This window comes from Neoarius graeffei, chromosome 13, assembly GCF_027579695.1.
Source record: "Neoarius graeffei isolate fNeoGra1 chromosome 13, fNeoGra1.pri, whole genome shotgun sequence".
Taxonomy (NCBI): Eukaryota; Metazoa; Chordata; class Actinopteri; order Siluriformes; family Ariidae; genus Neoarius; species Neoarius graeffei.
In genome coordinates, this window is record NC_083581.1 from 28054888 (window position 1) to 28075425 (window position 20538).

The 20538-nt window shown below is 43.5% G+C and overlaps 1 protein-coding gene across 3 annotated transcripts in view; it reads left to right on the top strand.

Annotated features, from left to right (window-relative positions):
• pkig (protein kinase (cAMP-dependent, catalytic) inhibitor gamma) overlaps positions 1-16053 on the top strand; it is a 70325-nt gene extending 54272 nt beyond the window's left edge. For all 3 annotated transcript variants that reach the window (XM_060936763.1, XM_060936765.1, XM_060936764.1), the window contains exon 3: positions 15433-16053. In XM_060936763.1, coding sequence (XP_060792746.1) covers positions 15433-15512 — 80 coding nt within the window. In that variant the 3' untranslated portion in view covers positions 15513-16053. The remainder of the gene's footprint in view (positions 1-15432) is intronic.
• Positions 16054-20538: the final 4485 nt, after the last annotated feature.

Genomic DNA, 20538 nt, shown 5'->3' on the forward strand with positions numbered 1-20538 from the left:
AGAGCATGAACACAGGAGGCGCTGGCTAATGAAAGAAAAAGGAAAAAAGAGAGGACCGATGAGCTTTTGGCTTTGGCCAAGAAGCTGAAGTCTAAATGATCAAATGAAAATTTGTTTCAAAAATAACCGGGAACTGTAAATAACTTTTAACTGTAAAAAGTGTAAATGGACATTTTCCTTTTGAAGAAAGTGATGTGGACAATAAGATAGACAGTCCCCATAAAATATGCATTTGTTTGATTCAATACACTGAATATACAGTGGTGCAAAAAAGTATTTAGTCAGTCACCAATTGTGCAAGTTCTCTCACTTAAAAAGATGAGAGAGGCCTGTAATTTTCATCATAGGTATACCTCAACTATGAGAGACAGAATGGGGGGAAAGAATCCAGGAAATCACATTTGTCGGATTTTTAAAGAATTTATTTGCAAATTATGGTGGAAAATAAGTATTTGGTCAATAACAGAAGTTCATCTCAATACTTTGTTATATACCCTTTATTGGCAATGACAGAGGTCAAACGTTTTCTGTAAGTCTTCACAAGGTTTTCACACACTGCTGCTGGTATTTTGGCCCATTCCTCCATGCAGATCTCCTCTAGAGCAGTGATGTTTTGGGGCTGTCGCTGGGCAACACGGACTTTCAACTCCCTCCAAAGATTTTCTATGGGGTTGAGATCTGGAGACTGGCTAGGCAACTCCAGGACCTTGAAATGCTTCTTACGAAGCCACTCCTTCGTTGCCCGGGTGGTGTGTTTGGGATCATTATCATGCTGAAAGACCCAGCCACGTTTCATCTTCAATGCCCTTGCTGATGGAAGGAGGTTTTCACTCAAAATCTCACGATACATGGCCCCATTCATTCTTTCCTTTACATGGATCAGTCGTCCTGGTCCCTTTGCAGAAAAACAGCCCCAAAGCATGATGTTTCCACCCCCATGCTTCACAGTAGGTATGGTGTTCTTTGGATGCAACTCAGCATTCTTTCTCCTCCAAACACGACAAGTTGAGTTTTTACCAAAAAGTTCTATTTTGGTTTCATTTGACCATATGACATTCTCCCAATCCTCTTCTGGATCATCCAAATGCTCTCTAGCAAACTTCAGATGGGCCTGGACATGTACTGGCTTAAGCAGGGGGACACGTCTGGCACTGCAGGATTTGAGTCCCTGGCAGCGTAGTGTGTTACTGATGGTAGCCTTTGTTACTTTGGTCCCAGCTCTCTGCAGGTCATTCACTAGGTCCCCCCGTGTGGTTCTGGGATTTTTGCTCACCGTTCTTGTGATCATTTTGACTCCACGGGGTGAGATCTTGCGTGGAGCCCCAGATCGAGGGAGATTATCAGTGGTCTTGTATGTCTTCCATTTTCTAATAATTGCTCCCGCAGTTGATTTCTTCACACCAAGCTGCTTACCTATTGCAGATTCAGTCTTCCCAGCCTGGTGCAGGTCTACAATTTTGTTTCTGGTGTCCTTTGACAGCTCTTTGGTCTTGGCCATAGTGGAGTTTGGAGTGTGACTGTTTGAGGTTGTGGACAGGTGTCTTTTATACTGATAACGAGTTCAAACAGGTGCCATTAATACAGGTAACGAGTGGAGGACAGAGGAGCCTCTTAAAGAAGAAGTTACAGGTCTGTGAGAGCCAGAAATCTTGCTTGTTTGTAGGTGACCAAATACTTATTTTACTGAGGAATTTACCAATTAATTCATTAAAGATCCTACAATGTGATTTCCTGGATTCTTTCCCCCCATTCTGTCTCTCATAGTTGAGATATACCTATGATGAAAATTACAGGCCTCTCTCATCTTTTTAAGTGGGAGAACTTGCACAATTGGTGGCTGACTAAATACTTTTTTGCCCCACTGTATGATAATTTGAATTATAGCTGACAGTGTTGATAACTGTATAACTTTGAAGTTTAAATAGACATTGTGAAGAAATCATATACAAGTAATGTGGATATGAGGAAAAGGTCAGTTTCCATAAGATATGAATTTTTTTATTTAATTCAATATATTGAATATATGAAAATTTGAATTATTAATGGAACTGTAAATAACTGAATTTTAATGGACATTTTTTAGAAAAACAAGTGATGTTGACAATGAGTAATAACCAGTCCCCATAAAATGTAGATATTATTTTGAATTAATGCAATACACATATTGATTTTGATACATGTTGTTCTATATAAGTGTGTTTTTATTTCAAGAAGTATTAAAATAGGCATCAGGTGTTTTAATTAACTACAGCTCAGATTGCAGGAAATAGGGTGTGTAAGGTCTCATTTTGAAAAAAAATTCCCGGGGGGGAGGCCCCCGGACCCCCCTTGTTACAGATTTTCTTCTTTTTTCATCAGGACCCACTCTCATCCCTGGTGCAGGAGGCATTATGTTTTCGGGTTGTCCGTGTGTCCGTCCCGAAACCTTGTGAACGCGATCTCTCAAAGGCTAATGAAAGGAATTTCACTAAACTTTCACCATTCGTACGCTTTGGGACAAACATGAACTGATTAGATTTTGAGATCAAAAGGTCTAAGGTCAAGGTCGCTGTGAGGTCAAATGTCTGTCCGAAAACCTTGTGAACACAATATCTCCAAGGCTGATACAAGTAATTTCACCAGGTCATGATTACTATGAGGTCAAATGTCCATCCCCAAATCACAACTTAATAAGGCGTGTGGTCTACCGGGTGGAGGCATCGCCATCAATGCCGTTGGCGTCGAGTTCTATCTAGTTCATTAAGAATCACTTTAGCGCGACTGAAAGAACTCGGAAGTTACACACGGCCAAGCGGACTGAAAATGAAGGGAAATACTGAGGAAATATTATTTCCTTTCTCACAGTCCTTTATCTTGCTGATATTTACCTGGAGATACGGAGTGGGTAAAGGGGATGAGAACTAAAGTGCGGGTTTTTGTTATTCTGGATGTTAAATAACCCGCTGTAGACGGACCTTACACACACATTCATTCTGAGTTACTGCTTTATTCTGGTCAGGGCACGGGGCAGGAAAACACCCTCATACATATAGTTGCAATCAGAAATATTCAATCCCCTCACCTCAAAAGATGTTATAGTGATGTGGATGAAAGATAATGACAATAAACTTCATTTAAAAAAACAAAAGTATTGATCCATGAGTTATTTTGACAGCAGAAGTTGACTTAACGTTGAAGTTCAAATGAAAATGTAAATCCTTTTAACACGTGCATGTGCACTATTATTCAACCCCCAGCTTCAGTACTTTGTGGAGCATCCTTTGGCTTTTATAACTTCTAACAAATGTTTTCGGTAAGCGCTGACAAGCTTCTTACACGTCTCGATTGGAATCTTCGCCCATTCTTCATGTGCAAAAGCCTCTAGCTCAGTGATGTTTGATGGCTTCTGTGCTGCAACTGCCGTCTTTAAATCCCACCAAAGATTGTCAGTCGGATTTAAATCTGGTGACTGAGAAGGCCACTCTAGGACGTGCCAGGATCTTTTTCCTCAACCAAGCTTTGGTTGACTTGGAGGTGTGCTTGGGATCATTGTCTTGCTGGAAAGTCCATTGATCTCCAAGGTTTAATTTGTCAACAGAAGGCATTACATTCCTCTTTAAAGTGGCCTGGGAATCCATGATGCCAGGCACACGATCAAGATTGCCAGTTCCTGCTGCAGAAAAACAGCCCCACAGCATCAGTGACCCACCTCCATGCTTGACTGTGGGGATGGTCGTCTTCTGGTCATAATCCTGGCCTTTCGCATGCCAGACATACCACTGGTCCAGATGTCCAAACAGTTCCAGTTTGGTTTTATCAGTCCATAGAACTGTCTCCCAAAACTCTGTAGTCTTATCCAAATTCCTCCTGGCATATTCTAGTCGACTTTTGATGTTCCTTGTGGTCGAGTGGAGTGCGTCTTGGAGTCCGGCCATGAAATCCTTTGTTTATTCAGTGCACATCTTCTAGTTGCCACTGAAGCACTTGTACCATCATGCCATCCTGTAGGTGTCTTGCACTCACATGGGGGTTTTTCTTAGTTGTCCTGACCAAGTGGCTAAGGGCCCTTGATGATGAAATTTTGGGTTTTCTTCCATGGCCAGGCAGGTTTGCAGCTGTTCCATAAGTTTTAAGTTTCCTTATAATCAGACCCTCCAGGATTTCGCGCAACATCAATGCAAATTCAACCAATCCCCGTGAATTCAGGGCGGTGTTGCAATTATATCCAATCACCGCAACTTTCCCGCAAATTTGACCAATCGTTGGCGTCGTCTTGAGGTGACGTCGACAAACTACCTTCCGCCTTACCTCCATGTATACGTTCAAGAGAAGCAGCATGTGCGAGTCTCAGGAGAGACTGCCTGCACACAGCACTAGTATTAATAGTTGTTTTTTTTCTTATATGAAGGCTGAGGCATTTCTTTTTGAATTTGAAGTCAGTGTTTTATATAGGCTTCAATTCTCTATAGTGTTACTGAAAGTGTGCTATGTTTACAGTGCAGGACTGTGTGCACTTTACGGTTTTTTTTTTTTTTTTTACATAACACAAGAAATTAAGGGGCGGCACGGTGGTGTAGTGGTTAGCGCTGTCGCCTCACAGCAAGAAGGTCCTGGGTTCGAGCCCCGGGGCCGGCGAGGGCCTTTCTGTGCGGAGTTTGCATGTTCTCCCCGTGTCCGCGTGGGTTTCCTCCAGGTGCTCCGGTTTCCCCCACAGTCCAAAGACATGCAGGTTAGGTTAACTGGTGACTCTAAATTGACCGTAGGTGTGAGTGTGAATGGTTGTCTGTGTCTATGTGTCAGCCCTGTGATGACCTGGCGACTTGTCCAGGGTGTACCCCGCCTTTCGCCCGTAGTCAGCTGGGATAGGCTCCAGCTTGCCTGCGACCCTGTAGAACAGGATAAAGCGGCTAGAAATAATGAGGGATGGGATGAGAAGAAATTAATGGATGCCAAAATTTTGCAAAATGGTATTTTATTTTCCATTGTTTAGGCAGCTTCAGCATCATATTGTGAGATTCTGTTCAAATTGTTGTTGTTTTTTTCTTCTATGAAGCCTGAGCCATTTATTTTATTAGTTTATAATTATTGTTTAATTTAGTCTTCAGGAGAGACTGCCTGCACACAGTACTAGTATTAATAGTTTTTTTTCTTACATGAAAGCTGAGGCATTTATATTATATTTTAAGGTAACTTCATGTGCTGTGAGGTTCTCTGCACTTTAACTTTTGAACCAACAGGTGCATTTGGATAAGTTAAGCATACATGTCAACCTATACGGAATGTCCGTATTTTATACGGATTTGATTCAATAAACGTAGTATACGTTTATTTATACGGGTGTATAAATAAAATTATACGGATTCTTTAAAAAAACTTCAATATTTATGTTAGAACCTGTGTCTGTCTCAGTTCAGATGCGTTGACGTAAGAGCGCTCTGGAGCAGGGTTAAAACAAACCACACGAGTTAAATCAATCTGGTTTATTCAAGCACTGCTCAACGATACACAGAAAGAGCAGGGTTTATATACATCAGAAGCTTGCGTGACAAGATAAGTAAGGGGCTCGGGGGCACAAGGTCAACTCGCCAGATAAGGAGTCGTTTTTATTATACATGAAAGAGCAGACCATACACCCCCTAGAACAGGAGGAACCAGGAATGTGGTTTCAGCGAAACTAGAAGGTACAGAGAAAATAAAAGAGTATGTTCTCGCGATTATGCACGTTTACCAGGGTGTGAAAGGGTCATAAAGCTCAGGACAGCTATGCACGAGAACACACACAATCTTACAATCCCCTCTTTTATACTTTGTTTACAGAGTATAACTACAGTTTAGACTCTAACGTATTGGCAGACATAGGGGTGTAACCAGAGTGCGCAACCATCATATTGTAGATCCTATCCATACAGCAACGAAACAGAAAAGGGCCACATATGCAAACGAGAAGACCAATCACCAGTACAGGAATAATCATAGAGATGTATGGGGCCAGTCCCCCAAAGAGGACATGCAGCCACCCCCAGCCCCAAGTAGAGCTGGCCTGCTCGTCCATTTTTAAATCATGGGCTACTTGTCGCATTTTTTCTAGCTGACGTGTAATGTCACCTAAACTCGGATCATCATTAGCGGGGACGAAAGTGCAGCATGAATCATCTACCATAGCACAGACACCACCCTCCTTGGCGAGGAAAATGTCCAGGGCCATGCGATTTTGAGTAGTCATTAAGCGCAATGCTGTTAACTCGACACGGATGCCTTCTATGGCGGCGTTAGTGGCGTTAACGAAGGTAGCCAGACGATAGTGAGTCACTTCCAGTTGATTCCAGACCTGGGTTAGACCGTATTGGGGAACTAATGATTGCCAGAATTTATTCCATTTGCTTTCTAATTGATGTTCGGGCGGCGGGAAGGAATCGTCGCTTACAGAACGCCTGGTGTGCGGACGTCCCGGAGACTTACCTGATGGCAAGACAATCATGATTTTGCTTTTAAATCGTGTTAGACCACAACGTCCGTTCCACATAAATGGAAGGGAGAGATAAACTCTTGTCCCGCAGACCCAATACCAATCATCGCCTAACGGGTCGGTGCCTACTATGTCGGGGGCAATGACAGAGCAGTTCCGGGAAGATGTACATGTGGCATTTTGAAGATAGGCTTCATATGTACTCGAAGAATTATACTCATCCAGGATTGTTCCACAATGCTGTCGGGAGAGCAGTCCTAATGAAAAGTTCGTATTTCCCTGTCGTTCTACACACACTGGGAACACAAATTTTGGTGGTACCTGAGCCGAGAACCCTTGAGGTCGAAACATTTCTGGAATCCAAAACTTCCGCATCGTTCGTATAGATTTTAAGCAATCAGTTAGGTTATTCAACGTGTTCTTGTGACAATTGTGCAAGCCTTTTACCTGCGAGTGGTTAGAGAATTCGGAATGAGTGTGTGTTTGATTAACTGTATACCCTCCCAGACACACCAAAGTTAAACATGAGCGAGCTAACTGTTGTAAGGCGCCAAACGAGCCGTTCTGCGACCTAGGAGCGAGAGACACAGATGCTGAGCTCACAGGCATTAAATGACAGACATAACATGATTCATTAGTATGTTGTTTAGCAGTCCAATTGGCAAATCGCCAAAAAACGTTGTCCTCGTGGCTGGCTTGAGCGGGATTCCCTGCTCCAAGCGCTAAGACCAATACCAGAAGGAAAGTCATACTGGTCACTGACTTTGTTCTTTCTGTGTCCACAGGATGTAGATAGTTGAAGGTAGCCCAGGCTCACGTGTCTTCCAGATTCCTCAGTTCAGAAGTCTGCGGGACGCACCGACCATCCCCTCTTTGTAGATCAGCCGAAACCGGATCACTCCGGATGCTGGAAAGGGGATCCCTGAAAAGGCCGTCAGCTATTGTCACAGCAACTTTCTGAAACACAAAAACCTGTTAAGCATCAACAATATAGATTTCTATTACATTGGAGCCTTCTTTATTCGACTGGCATGAATCCACTGTGGAAAAAGGTCAGTTAGTACAGCCGTTCGAGTTACAGCGAGCACATCCGTGGGTTCACTGTAGGGTGGTTCCTCTAGAGGAGTGCCTAATTTAGCGAATTTCTTTACCAACACTTTATCCCCTACCTCAAAGGGGTGAGTGGGTGCCTCAGGAATGGGAGGCTTTTTGGAATTTAGTCTCGTCCAGTACTCATCCAACACCCGCATGAGACCCACGGCGTACTCACTGAGATGTACATCAAGATCACTCGTTCCTATAGCCTGCATACCTCTGCGCCAGGGTGTAGGAAAAGGCCGGCCCATCACGAGCTCGTACGGAGACAGGTTGTCGAGGGCCACTTGAGCGGTCATTCGCATGTCAGCGAGAACTAAAGGCAAAACTTGTACCCAATTTTTAGTACCAGCTTCTTGCATGGCTTTACGCAGCTTACCCTTGATTGTTCTGTTTGCGCGCTCCACAATGCCGGAGGACTGCGGATGGTACGGGATGTGGAAACGCCAATGGATCTTTAAGTCTTTACACAGTTCTTGTGTCACCTTAGAGGTGAACGGCGTACCTTTGTCAGAGTCTATCCCTACCGGGAGACCATAACGCGGAATGATTTCTTGCGTCAATTTGTTTACCGCCGTGCGAGCGTCTTCTTTCCCACAGGGGAAAGCCTCCACCCATCGTGAAAATTTGTCGACCATGACCAAAAGATACTTAAAGGGGCCCTGCTTTGGCATGTGAGTGAAGTCAATCTGCCATTCCTGGAACGGCGTGTCAGGTATGGGAAGGTGCTGATGTACCGCGCCTGGTTTAGATGGATTATTCTGGGCGCACGTTAAACATCTGTCTAGAATGTGATGTACATCGGTGTGTATTTTGTCGATGCAAAATATTTTGGATAAATCCTCCACTACCCCCCTTCGTCCGCGGTGAGTGGGACCATGAAACTCGCGGACGAGAAATGGAGTGCAATGTCTAGGCAAACAAAGGCGGCCCTGAGCATCGATCCGAACGCCGTCAGACGGCTGCGCGCCGCATGAGTCCCAGAAATGGTTGTCTGAGGCCGAAGCGGAGGCCTGGAGGGAGATCAAGTCAATGTCCGGAAGAACGGCACTAATCATGCGACTGGATGAGACCAGGGAGAGAGTAAGCGAAGGCGGAAAAACACCGGAGGCAGCCGCGGCTTTGGCAATGCGATCGGCGAGAGAGTTTCCCCTGATCTCAAAAGAGTCCCCAATACAATGAGCACGAGTCTTAACAATGGCTAAAGAGCGCGGGAGAAGACAGGCGGTGATTAAATCAGTAACAAGCGAAGAATGAGAAATGGGCTTACCGTCTGCAGTGGTGAACCCACGCGAAGCCCAAATCCGACCAAAGTCGTGAGCAACGCCGAAAGCGTAACGTGAATCAGTGTAGATAGTGACGTCTGTGTCCTGGGCAATAACACATGCACGGGTTAGAGCGTATAGTTCGGCAGCCTGAGCCGAGGAGAAAGGAAGAGAAAAAGCTTCAACAGTTTCATCAGGAAGGCGGCACACAGAATAACCACACACGAAAACGCCGTCAGAGGGGCGTGAGCACGAGCCGTCCACAAACAGCGAATCACCTGAAAGTAACGGGGTGGAGCGTAAGTCGGGGCGGATACTTGTCTCGAAAAGAATGCTAGAAATGCAGTCGTGTGTTTCAGAAGGAAGAAAATCATCCTGTGAATTGAGGAGGCGCTGAAGCGCGTGCGCGAGAGAATCAAAAGAGGAGGAGGGCTTAACAGTAAGGTTTTCGGTGGCCAAAAGAATAGACTCGTATCCAGAGCGACGCTGCGCAGATAAATGCTGGGTACTGAGGTTCTTTAAAACGTGCACTACATCATGTGAGGTGTGGAGAACGAGCGGGTGAGACAAAACCAGCCGTTCAGCGTCCGTGACCATGACAGCACATGCAGCCACCGCCCTGAGGCAAGCAGGGAGACCCTGTGCCACAGAATCAAGAGTTTTAGAGAGGAACGCACAAGGCCGCATACCCCCCCCGTGCTCCTGCGCCAAAACCCCAGACGCAGTTCCCTGCTGGTTGCACACATATAAATGAAACGGCAAACGGTAATTCGGAAGTCCGAGAGCAGGGGCCGAGCATAAAGCCTGTTTCAAGGCCCTGAAGGCCGTCAGCATCTCATCAGACCACACCAGGGGCTGAGTCAAAGGGTCCGAGTGCAGAATTGCAGAGCGCAGACACTTGTCATAGGTGGAACAGTCAGGAATCCACTGGCGGCAGTAATTGATAAGTCCCAGAAAAGCCATGAGGGCGTGTTTGGTGGCAGGCACCTGAGTGTCTAGGATGACCTGCACACGCTCGGGGCTGAGCCTGCGGGAGCCCTGGGAGAGATCGTGACCCAGATATCGAACAGTGGGGAGGCAGAACTGAAGCTTAGTTCGTGAGACCTTGAAACCTTCTTGCGCCAGAAGAGAGAGGAGAGCGAGTGTGGCTTTAGCGCAAAGGTCCTCGTCCTCCGCCGTTACCAGAAGATCATCCGCGTATTGGAGCACGGAGGAGCCCGAGGGGAGGCACAAACCGGCCAAGGCGTCCCTCACTACGGCTGTAAAAACCGCGGGGGAATCGACATATCCTTGGGGTAACCTGGTCCATGTGTACTGCTTTCCCCTGTGCGTAAAAGCGAACAGGGGCTGCGTGTCGTGGCCCACAGGGACGCTGAAAAAGGCAGAACAGAGGTCAATCACAGAGAAAAACGCATGTTCACACGGAATCGAGGCCATAAGAGAGGGAACGTCTGGAACTAATGGGGCGACTGGGATAATTAACTCATTAATCTTACGCAAATCCTGGGTGAAACGCCACGTGCCGTTGGGCTTCTGCACCGGATTCACTGGGGTGTTATAAGGGCTGACACAGGGAACAACCACACCTTGCTCTAGGAGAGAACACAGAACATCATCAATGCCAGACAGTTTAGCTGGGGAAAGGGGGTACTGTTTTACATATACTGGCGAAGAGTGTTTAATGACCGCCTCGTAAGGGGTACAGTTAACAAAGCCCACCTCGTCCTTATGTTCCGCCCAAAGAGAAGCTGGGAGATCAGAAAGAGAGGGTGTGAGGCAGGTAACGGCACAAGCAGCATTGAGAAGGTTATGGGGGAGAGAAAGAGAGGTGAGGGCAAGAGCAGCCGACGAGGTTTCGTCTGGTATGTCAACAACCATGTGTGAGCCACTAAAAGAAATAGAGAGCCCTAGGAGGCTCATGAGGTCCCGTCCAAGCAGGTTAAAAGGGCAATCAGGCATGCAAACAAAGGAGTGAGAAAACTTCAGTAAAGGATCAAGGGCACAAGTAACAGAAAGGGGGGGCGTGCAACTGGAATGGAAAGGAACCCCTTCTATTCCCACAGAGCTTACAAACCGTGTAGATAAAGGACCCGCATATTCCCTCCCCACTGAGGACATGGTAGCCCCGGTGTCGAGTAAAAAAGGATATTCAGTCCCTGCCAGGCATAAAACAATAGTGGGAAGATCTTCGTTAAGAGGGGAGCTGAATAAAAGATTTAACATAGCAACGGTCGGGGTTTCATCGCTCTGAGGGCAGCCCTATGGGCGGGCAGGATCTCTCTGCCCTGTGGGGCTTGAACCGGCGCGCATGACGGGTTTCTCGCGTTCCTGCTCATCTCGCTGTTTCGCATGACATTCTCTTATCCAGTGCCCCTCTTTTCCACAATAGTGGCACTTTCCATTTCTCCTCCCTCCCCCGCCGCGCGGTCCCGTTCGGCGACCCCTCTCCTGTCGTCCCTCCGCTCGTCCGCCCGGCACGACGGATAAACATGCTTTATTCGTTTTACAGTCTAAAAGACCATCGCTCTCCAGCGTGCGCACCCGCTCCCCGGCCTGACGGAGGACCAGATTATTCCGGTCACTCCAGTGATGTTTTAATACGCTCTGTATTTCGGGGCGACAATTAGACAGAAAGGTGGACAAGAACATTGGGTTCGGGTTTGCCAAATCAAGTTCAAGACCTCCCAAATGTTGCCAAACTTCCCCAAAGCGCTTCCAGAAAGCCGACGTCAGCTCAGAACGCTCCTGTTTGCAATTAGTGACCTGTGACAGGTCTCTATTTGCTTGTTTTAAGGCGAGCAGGTATCGCGTCAACTGCTCACGAAGCTGCTGCAGTGCGTTCGGCGTGTCCTTCCAAAAGAAGGTAGTCACGGTGCGCCGACGCGGGCGACCGTCATCCCCTTCATACTCTTCCTTAATATTTTCAGCTTGATCATTGACGGGGGCGAGAACCTGAACGTTTTCTAACAGGGCTGTCTCATCATATGCGCCTCCTAATTTATTTTGCAGAATAAACCGGTAATCAGCTCCCGTAAGCTGACAATTACGAGAAACATTAATTAACTGATCAACAAAAAGCAAGGGCTTATCGGGTGACGGAAGAAGCGAGATGATGTCCTTAAGAGCCGACGGGGACGGAGGAGTTATATCAATACCACTGCGCTTTGCAACCCATACACAAGCAGCGTTTTGTGGCGGATAAGGACGCGAGCCGGCGTCTGGACCCACACCATCGGGATTATCCCAATCGTCATCATCAGTGTCATCATCGGTATCGTCACTACTTTCTTCGTCTTTGCCGTTCTTGGCTGATGCAGGCGCACCCTTTATCCCTCCGGGACGCTGCCCTCTGTCAACCGTGGGGGGGGGGCACGCAGACACAGCAGCCAGGGACGGATAAATTTTAGGAATCGTTTTTGCAGCTGACGGCGATTTACCAGTAATTTTTCCAGCCTTACTATAAGGTGGAGGTTTACTATCTAACGAGGCTGGAGGAGCAGAATGAGATTTGGATTTTCCTAGCGCCGCCTCCTCCGTTTCCTTGGTGACGGGTGCAGCCCGAGGCTTCGGGATGGATTTCAGGACTGAACGGGGAGTATAAGCCTGTTTAAAATTATCCCAAATCTTCTTCATATCATACCATTTGGCATATCCTTCCCGCATATACGGGCGATCCCATCCGGGGTCCCCTAATCCCTCATAAATCATGCGATGGGCCGATGCAAGATAACCAGGATCGAAAGTACCTCGGCGAGGATATGAAGGAATTTGAGGGTTGGCCTCGGTCCAACCTGCCAAATTATCGAGCCAAGGAGAAACATGATAAGCGAAACCGCACCTAGTCATCCATTCGGCCGGGGTTTCCCCTGGCGCAGGCTTAGGGAACGAGCTTCCCATCGTACAATGACAACAAACGGATCTGAAGAGGAACAGACAACAAATATAGTACAAATTTGTATAGCGCGCTCTTCCTGGACTCGAACCAGGGAAAACTGTCCTCCGTAGGACACTACGAAACTACTGCCAACCAGGTAGTCAATCAAACATGTCTTACCTGATTGAGAGTATCACGTCGGGGTCACCAAATTGTTAGAACCTGTGTCTGTCTCAGTTCAGATGCGTTGACGTAAGAGCGCTCTGGAGCAGGGTTAAAACAAACCACACGAGTTAAATCAATCTGGTTTATTCAAGCACTGCTCAACGATACACAGAAAGAGCAGGGTTTATATACATCAGAAGCTTGCGTGACAAGATAAGTAAGGGGCTCGGGGGCACAAGGTCAACTCGCCAGATAAGGAGTCGTTTTTATTATACATGAAAGAGCAGACCATACACCCCCTAGAACAGGAGGAACCAGGAATGTGGTTTCAGCGAAACTAGAAGGTACAGAGAAAATAAAAGAGTATGTTCTCGCGATTATGCACGTTTACCAGGGTGTGAAAGGGTCATAAAGCTCAGGACAGCTATGCACGAGAACACACACAATCTTACAATTTATTTAGAGCTATAATCAATTCCCATGATGATAAAAGAGCACATAACATTTACAAACGTACTGTACACCACAGAAAGCACAAACAGCCAGTAAAGAGTCTTATGAAATCGCACGTTATCTTGTGGTAGCGAGACTTCGTTCCACTTTTGATCATGCGCACACCGCATTGTGAGAATCCCACCAACCGTGAAGTCATAGACATATAAACATAGACGCCGCCTTCTGCGTAGAATCATACGTCATCCTCGCCGCCATATTGGATGTGGCAAAGTGGAGATTCTTCAACCGTCTCTGGTATAGCGTCTAGACAGTAGCCGAGAATAAAGATGCCTCATTCATGTGCTCCGTTTAACTGTACCAACGGGTTTACCGTCCAAACGAGATCACATGGGATTACCTTTCACAGGTGAGACTGGAAAAATACTTTTCATTGTATTTGGTCATTATAACGTAATTTTACAAACACATTTTCCTGACTTTGTGGCTAATATGAAGTCTCGCGCATAATAACCGCTCGGTGAAACCTGTCTCCAAACAACGAAGTATTTCCTTCGTAACTATGCTGATAACACTTTGTGTTTTTGTCAAACATTGGAGCTTTGTATTCATTCTGAAGGTTTGTTATTAATTTTGAATAAAAAGTAACTGGGATATATCATTGTTAATTATCATTCAAATTTTAGGTAAATTGTTTTAATTTGCATCTTATACGGATTTTATAAGGGAAATACGGATTTTGGAGGTTGGTTATACAGGTTTGATTGACCAAAGGTTGAGATGTATGGTAAAGCCTATTTTTCTGCATTTTTGTAGTCCTGGTAATCTTTTATATTGGTAAAGTTGTTTATAGGACCATTTCTCAGTGTCTTTGTTTTTTTAATCAATAGTTTTTCAGTAATAACTTAATATTTAACATATCACTCAATTTTAATCACAAAAAGAGAAAATCGCAACAATTTCTCGCAACTTTCACTTCCTCCCGCAATGTAATCGCAACAAAAACCTAAAAAACACCGCAACGTCAGACATTTTAGCTCGCAACAATCACAAAAAAGGCCCGCGAAATCCTGGGGGGGGCTGTCTAATGCTCCCAATGGTGTCTCTTGGAACGTAAAATTTTTTGGAAATCATCTTCTACCCGAGGCCCTTTAGGTGTGATGAAATAATCTCCCCTCTCAGCTTTTGTAGAAGCTCCTTTGTCTTTCCCATGATTGCAACTGACCTTGAATACTTTCATGGGTGAAGTTTGTGTGTGTCACAACTGAATCAAATGAAGGATCATAATTAAGCCTTTAGGAACTCTATAATGTTTCAACTCCACTTTAGGCCATAAAAACTGTCAGAAAGCTTTAAAAGCATTATTATATCGGGGTTGAATAATTGTGACATGGCTATTTTAACAAAATATACTGTTACACACACACACATACTACACCGTGCAGTTTGTGTGTTGATTTTCTGTATCAGTCAAGTCATAAAGGAGTCATCCAAAGCAGAATCTTGCTCTTTGAAAAAACTTTAATTGATAAATCCTTAAAATCTTTGGGGGGTTGAATATTTCTGATTGTGGGTGTGTGTAAAATATTCTCTCGCTTCTTTTTTTCCTTTCTCCTCACTCTTTTTCGCCTTTTTCTGTTTTCTCTCTTTTTCTCCTTTTTCGCTTTCTTTCTCTCCGAGTTATATCTAGCGGGTCCAAGCTCCACAAAAACTCAGACCTAATGCGTTCTCTCAGTGGGAGTTTCAGCAATAGAAAGTTCTGTGGCTCCAAAAAAAAAATCATGTAATTAAAAAAAATAATTTTAATGAATAACTCTATACTGCAGGTGAATTTATTTTACAGTTCAAGGGGTCGCTGGCTAAAAAAAAAAAAAGCTTTAAGCACAGATCCTAAGGGATGCAATTTTACACTGAAGCTCTGAGAGATGTTTGGGGTTGAGTGACTGCTGCTGCCTCTGCAGTAGATCAGCGCTGTCGAGCACTTTTAACACCACACATGGGCTCTTATCAGATCGGTGTGGAAATAAGGGAATTACCCATACACTCCTCCAGAATCACTTTAATGATGTGAGCTCTTTCAAATCCCATTATTTTTGCCTATCGTCACGCCCGTCGGTTCTTCCACTGTGTTTCAGAAGCCGATGCCGCCGGGGCTCCTGCTGCCGAAGCGGAAGCCTCGAGTAGTCAGGAGCAGGGGAAAGAAGGAGCATCTTAAAGATGAAGGAGCGAAAAGAGGACAGCCACCCCTCCTCCTCGCTGGGTCCCCACACTGTGTGCGGTGAGGAGCTGCTCGGAGATGGACATGCTTTGTGTGCCTGAACGCTCTCGCGTCCCTGAGAGACTCCAGGAGAAACCGCTACACCCAACAGATTTGCCATGTACAACAACACACCCATGTTGCGTTATTCCTGCCATTCCTCAGAGGAAGCACGGACTTTTTAGATGCCTTTTCCATTCTGAACATGAATGATGTGGAGTCCCTGGGTTCAGACCGTCAAATCGAGAAATACCAAATAACACACGCTGAGGAGTCTGAATCCGTTTGATTTCTTTTTTTTTTTTTAAACAGTAACACGTATAGGTGTAACAAACTGGGAAAATATTTATTTCTTAATATTCCCTGAGGTCAGTAGTTTTGTGTTTCTGTACTCCATGATATACTTTAGCGTACGTAACATTTATTAACAATATTTATATAGTACATGCGTCAAAGCTTTCTGTTCACTCGGTCTGTTTGTTTTCTCTTTATATTGGATGTACCTCAATAAACGGGAATGATATTGCAATTTTGATGAGTTTCATGAGATCACACTCCATGGTAATGATAAATCCATGATTTAATGTTCATATTGCTTAAAATATGTGCCTTGACATTGCTCGTTTCTTCTTGGAGTTTAAAAAAAAAAATCTTTGCATGATGTATACAGTAGTGCTTGAAAGTTTGTGAACCCTTTAGAATTTTCTATATTTCTGCATAAATATGACCTAAACCATCATCAGACTTTCACACAAGTCCTAAAAGTAGATAAAGAGAACCTAGTTAAACAAATGAGACAAAAATATTGGTCATTTATTTATTGAGGAAAATGATCCAATATTACATATCTGTGAGTGGCAAAAGTATGTGAACGTCTAGGATTAGCAGTTAATTTGAAGGTGAAATTAGAATCAGGTGTGAGTGGGCACCCTGTTTTATTTAAAGAACAGGGATCTATCAAAGTCTGATCTTCATAACGTTTGTGGAAGTGTATCATGGCACGAACAAAGGAGATTTCTGAGGACCTCAGAAAAAGTGTTGTTGATGCTCATCAGGCTGGAAAAGGTTACAAAACCATCTCTAAAGAGTTTGGACTCCACCAATCCACAGTCAGACAGATTGTGTACAAATGGAGGAAATTCAAGGCCATTGTTCCCCTCCCCAGGAGTGGTCGACCAACAAAGATCACTCCAAGAGCAAGGCATGTAATAGTCGGCGAGGTCACAAAGGACCCCAGGGTAACTTCTAAGCAACTGAAGGCCTCTCTCACGTTGGCTAATGTTAATGTTCATGAGTCCACCATCAGGAGAACACTGAACAACAATGGTGTGCATGGCAGGGTTGCAAGGAGAAAGCTGCTGCTTGTCTGCAGTTTGCTAAAGATCACATGGACAAGCCAGAAGGCTATTGGAAAAATGTTTTGTGGACAGATGAGACCAAAATAGAACTTTTTGGTTTAAATGAAGTGTTATTTTGGACAAAGGAAAACACTGCATTCCAGCATAAGAACCTTATCCCATCTGTGAAACATGGTGGTGGTAGTATCATGGTTTGGGCCTGTTTTGCTGTATCTGGGCCAGGATGGCTTGCCATCATTGATGGAACAATGAATTCTGAATTATACCAGCAAATTCTAAAGGAAAATGTCAGGACATCTGTCCATGAACTGAATCTCAAGAGAAGGTGGGTCATGCAGCAAGACAGTGACCCTAAACACACAAGTCGTTCTACCAAAGAATGGTTAAAGAATAAAGTTAATGTTTTGGAATGGCCAAGTCAAAGTCCTGACCTTAATCCAATCGAAATATTGTGGAAGGACCTGAAGTGAGCAGTTCATGTGAGGAAACCCACCAACATCCCAGAGTTGAAGCTGTTCTGTACGGAGGAATGGGCTAAAATTCCTCCAAGCCGGTGTGCAGGACTGATCAACAGTTACCAGAAACATTTAGTTGCAGTTATTACTGCACAAGGGGGTCACACCAGATACTGAAAGCAAAGGTTCACATACTTTTGCCACTCACAGATATGTAATATTGGATCATTTTCCTCAATAAATAAATGACCAAGTATAATAGTTTGGTCTCATTTGTTTAACTGGGTTCTCTTTATCTACTTTTAGGACTTGTGTGAAAATCTGATGTTTTAGGTCATATTTATGCAGAAATATAAATTCTAAAGGGTTCACAAACTTTCAAGCACCACTTTATGTAACTGTCAATACGTGTGACATAGATGTATATCAAGGTTTTCTTGCGGCTATTTCCGAGCCTGTTGAACACCCTTTTTATATCTCTTCTGTGACACTGTGGGCATTATCCATGGAAGGGGGGGGAATCCTCCCATTATTCCTTTTTGATTAACATAGGATCAGGTAAGCCAGTCAAGATGAATCTTTCATGAAAATTGAAATATGAAATTTGACTCATTGCTTGGAAGTACAGCAATTTATAATGACATTTAGTTGATTTATAAGCTGCAATAAAAAAAAACCAACAACTGATAACCGTAGCTTTGAGCAGAGCTCAGCCTCAAATGAGAGATTATTTGCTTTTATTATCTGGCATGAGCTACTTCTGCTAAAATCATGCGCTCCGATTGGTTCCTTGGTGGGCAGAATTTTCCCCGTAATGCCTGTGGGTGATTACAGACCGGCTTTCAACGTTGCAAACAACAAAAGATGAATTGGAAATCAAAAATGGCCAAAAGACAAACGAGTAACAGTGAGCATTCAGAAACCAAATTTTATTACCCCGAAGAGGCTGCACAGGGAAGCGAACAAGAACGCCATGACGAAGACTACTGTACAACTTTGTTGACTATGAAAATGGTGCTGGTGAAGACTTTCCAAACAGTGACGAAATCACTGAAAATTTCGTCCATGACAAAAAAAAAAGACTAAGTGACGTGAAAACCTTTCGTCAATTGGGAAAAGGAATGTACACGGTGAGAGCTTACCTGCACAAGAGTTTCACAGTCTATTTTAATCTTAGAAATAAAAAAAGCCATATAATAAACTCTTTATTAACCTCGCATGCTTGGTCTTTACGTAAAAATATCAGACTTCGGTCTTGACAGTACGGACCGAGCCATAGGCTCGGTCCGTACTGTCAAGACCGAAGTCTGATATTTTTCCGTAAAGACCAAGCATGCGAGGTTAATAAGTACTACTTAATAAAGATCTTAAAGTGGATTCTTGTGAATCAGGTGCGACAGCACCACCAATGATCTGGTGTGGTATGAGGGCTGATTTCTTTCTAGCCCAGACTGTAGAGTCATGCGATGGATGTACTAGCTTTTTACAGATAACATTTGGTTTTAATGTTATGGCTGATCGGTGTATATTGCCATTGATCAGATCTTATATAATTCATTACTCAATGCTAATTGAGCTATTGCTAGATATTAGATTGTAGCCCTCCTGTCTAATATGAGGAGCTGTCACAAGCTTTGACTGTGGCTTTAACATGCTGTAGAAGATTCCAGTATGTTCATTAGTTTAATACTGAGTGAACGTTTCATCAAAAACAGCCAACCATGTGGCACCATCAAAATAAAATGCTGCCTAGTGACAATGAGAATTTTAGTACATCATTCATCGTCATTCACTGCTTTAGTCTGGTCAGAGTCACAGTGGATCAGGGGTCTGAAATCACCCCCAAAAGTCCATCACAGCACACCATGGACACGCATTCATACACTCGTTCACACCTAGGGGCGTCGACATTCTACACACCACCATGTTTTTAGGAGGAACCAGGAGAACCCAGACCAACATGGGGAGAACATGTGAAACTCCACACAGGAGATCTCAGGATCAACTGGTGACGCTGGAGCTGTGAGTCAACAACACTGTGCCCTGTGCCACCATTACTACAGTTTTAATAAAATAATTTCTAAAAATGTGATTTAAATTTTTTTTTCCTTTTTTGGCATTTTGTTTTTGGTAAACTTCTAAATTAAGCGATGGGGTTTGAAACCAAAAGGTGGAAGAAGTACTTTTTAAGTAAAAGAATGTGACCTGTGTCAGGATCTTAGTCAATTAAATGTAAAATGTATGGAGGTGAAAATCTACTGGAAGTCAAAGCATATTTACATTCAAACTGACTCAGTAAAAAAAATAAAAACAAAAAACTGATTAGCAACAAAAAATATTTTACAAACTCCGACACATCTAGAACTTGGCTTCGCAGTTAACATTGAATAGCCCTTTTGGAATTAATGCTAAGGCACATTAGCAATGAAAACAAAGCTAACTAGCCAATTTAACAAATTAATGTAGAAAGCTTAGCTAGCTAGCTAACAAACTAATATACAGTTTAGCTAGCTAGCTAATTTAACTTAATGTACAATGTTAACTAGCTAGCCAATTTAAACTAAGGTACAAAGTTTAACTAGCTAGCTAATATAATGTACAGTGCTTCACTAGCTGGCTAAATTTAACTACAATGGATAACTAGCTAGCTAATTTAACAAACTAATGTCTAAAGATGAACTAAAATATCTAAAGACTAACTAGATAGCTAGTTTAAACAAATATCTAAAAACTAGCTGGCTAATTTAAACTAATGTCTAAAGATTAACAAATATCTAAAGACTAGCTACGTAGCTAATTTAACAAACTAATGTCTAAAGATAAACTAAAATATCTAAATACTGACTAGCTAGCTAGTTTAAACAAATATCTAAAGACTAGCTAGCTAATTTAACAAACTAATGTCTAAAGATTAACTAACATATCTAAAGACTAGATATTTGTTTAAATTAGCTAGCTAATCTTTAGATATGTTAGTTAATCTTTAGACATTAGTTTGTTAAATTAGCTAGCTAGGCTAGATATTTGTTAAATTAGCTAGCTAGTTAAAGACTAGCTAGCTAATATAACAAACTAATGTCTAAAGATTAACAAAGACTAACTAACATATCTAAAGATAACCTAGCTAGCTAATTTAACAAAGAAATGTTAAAGATTAACTAGCTAGCTAAT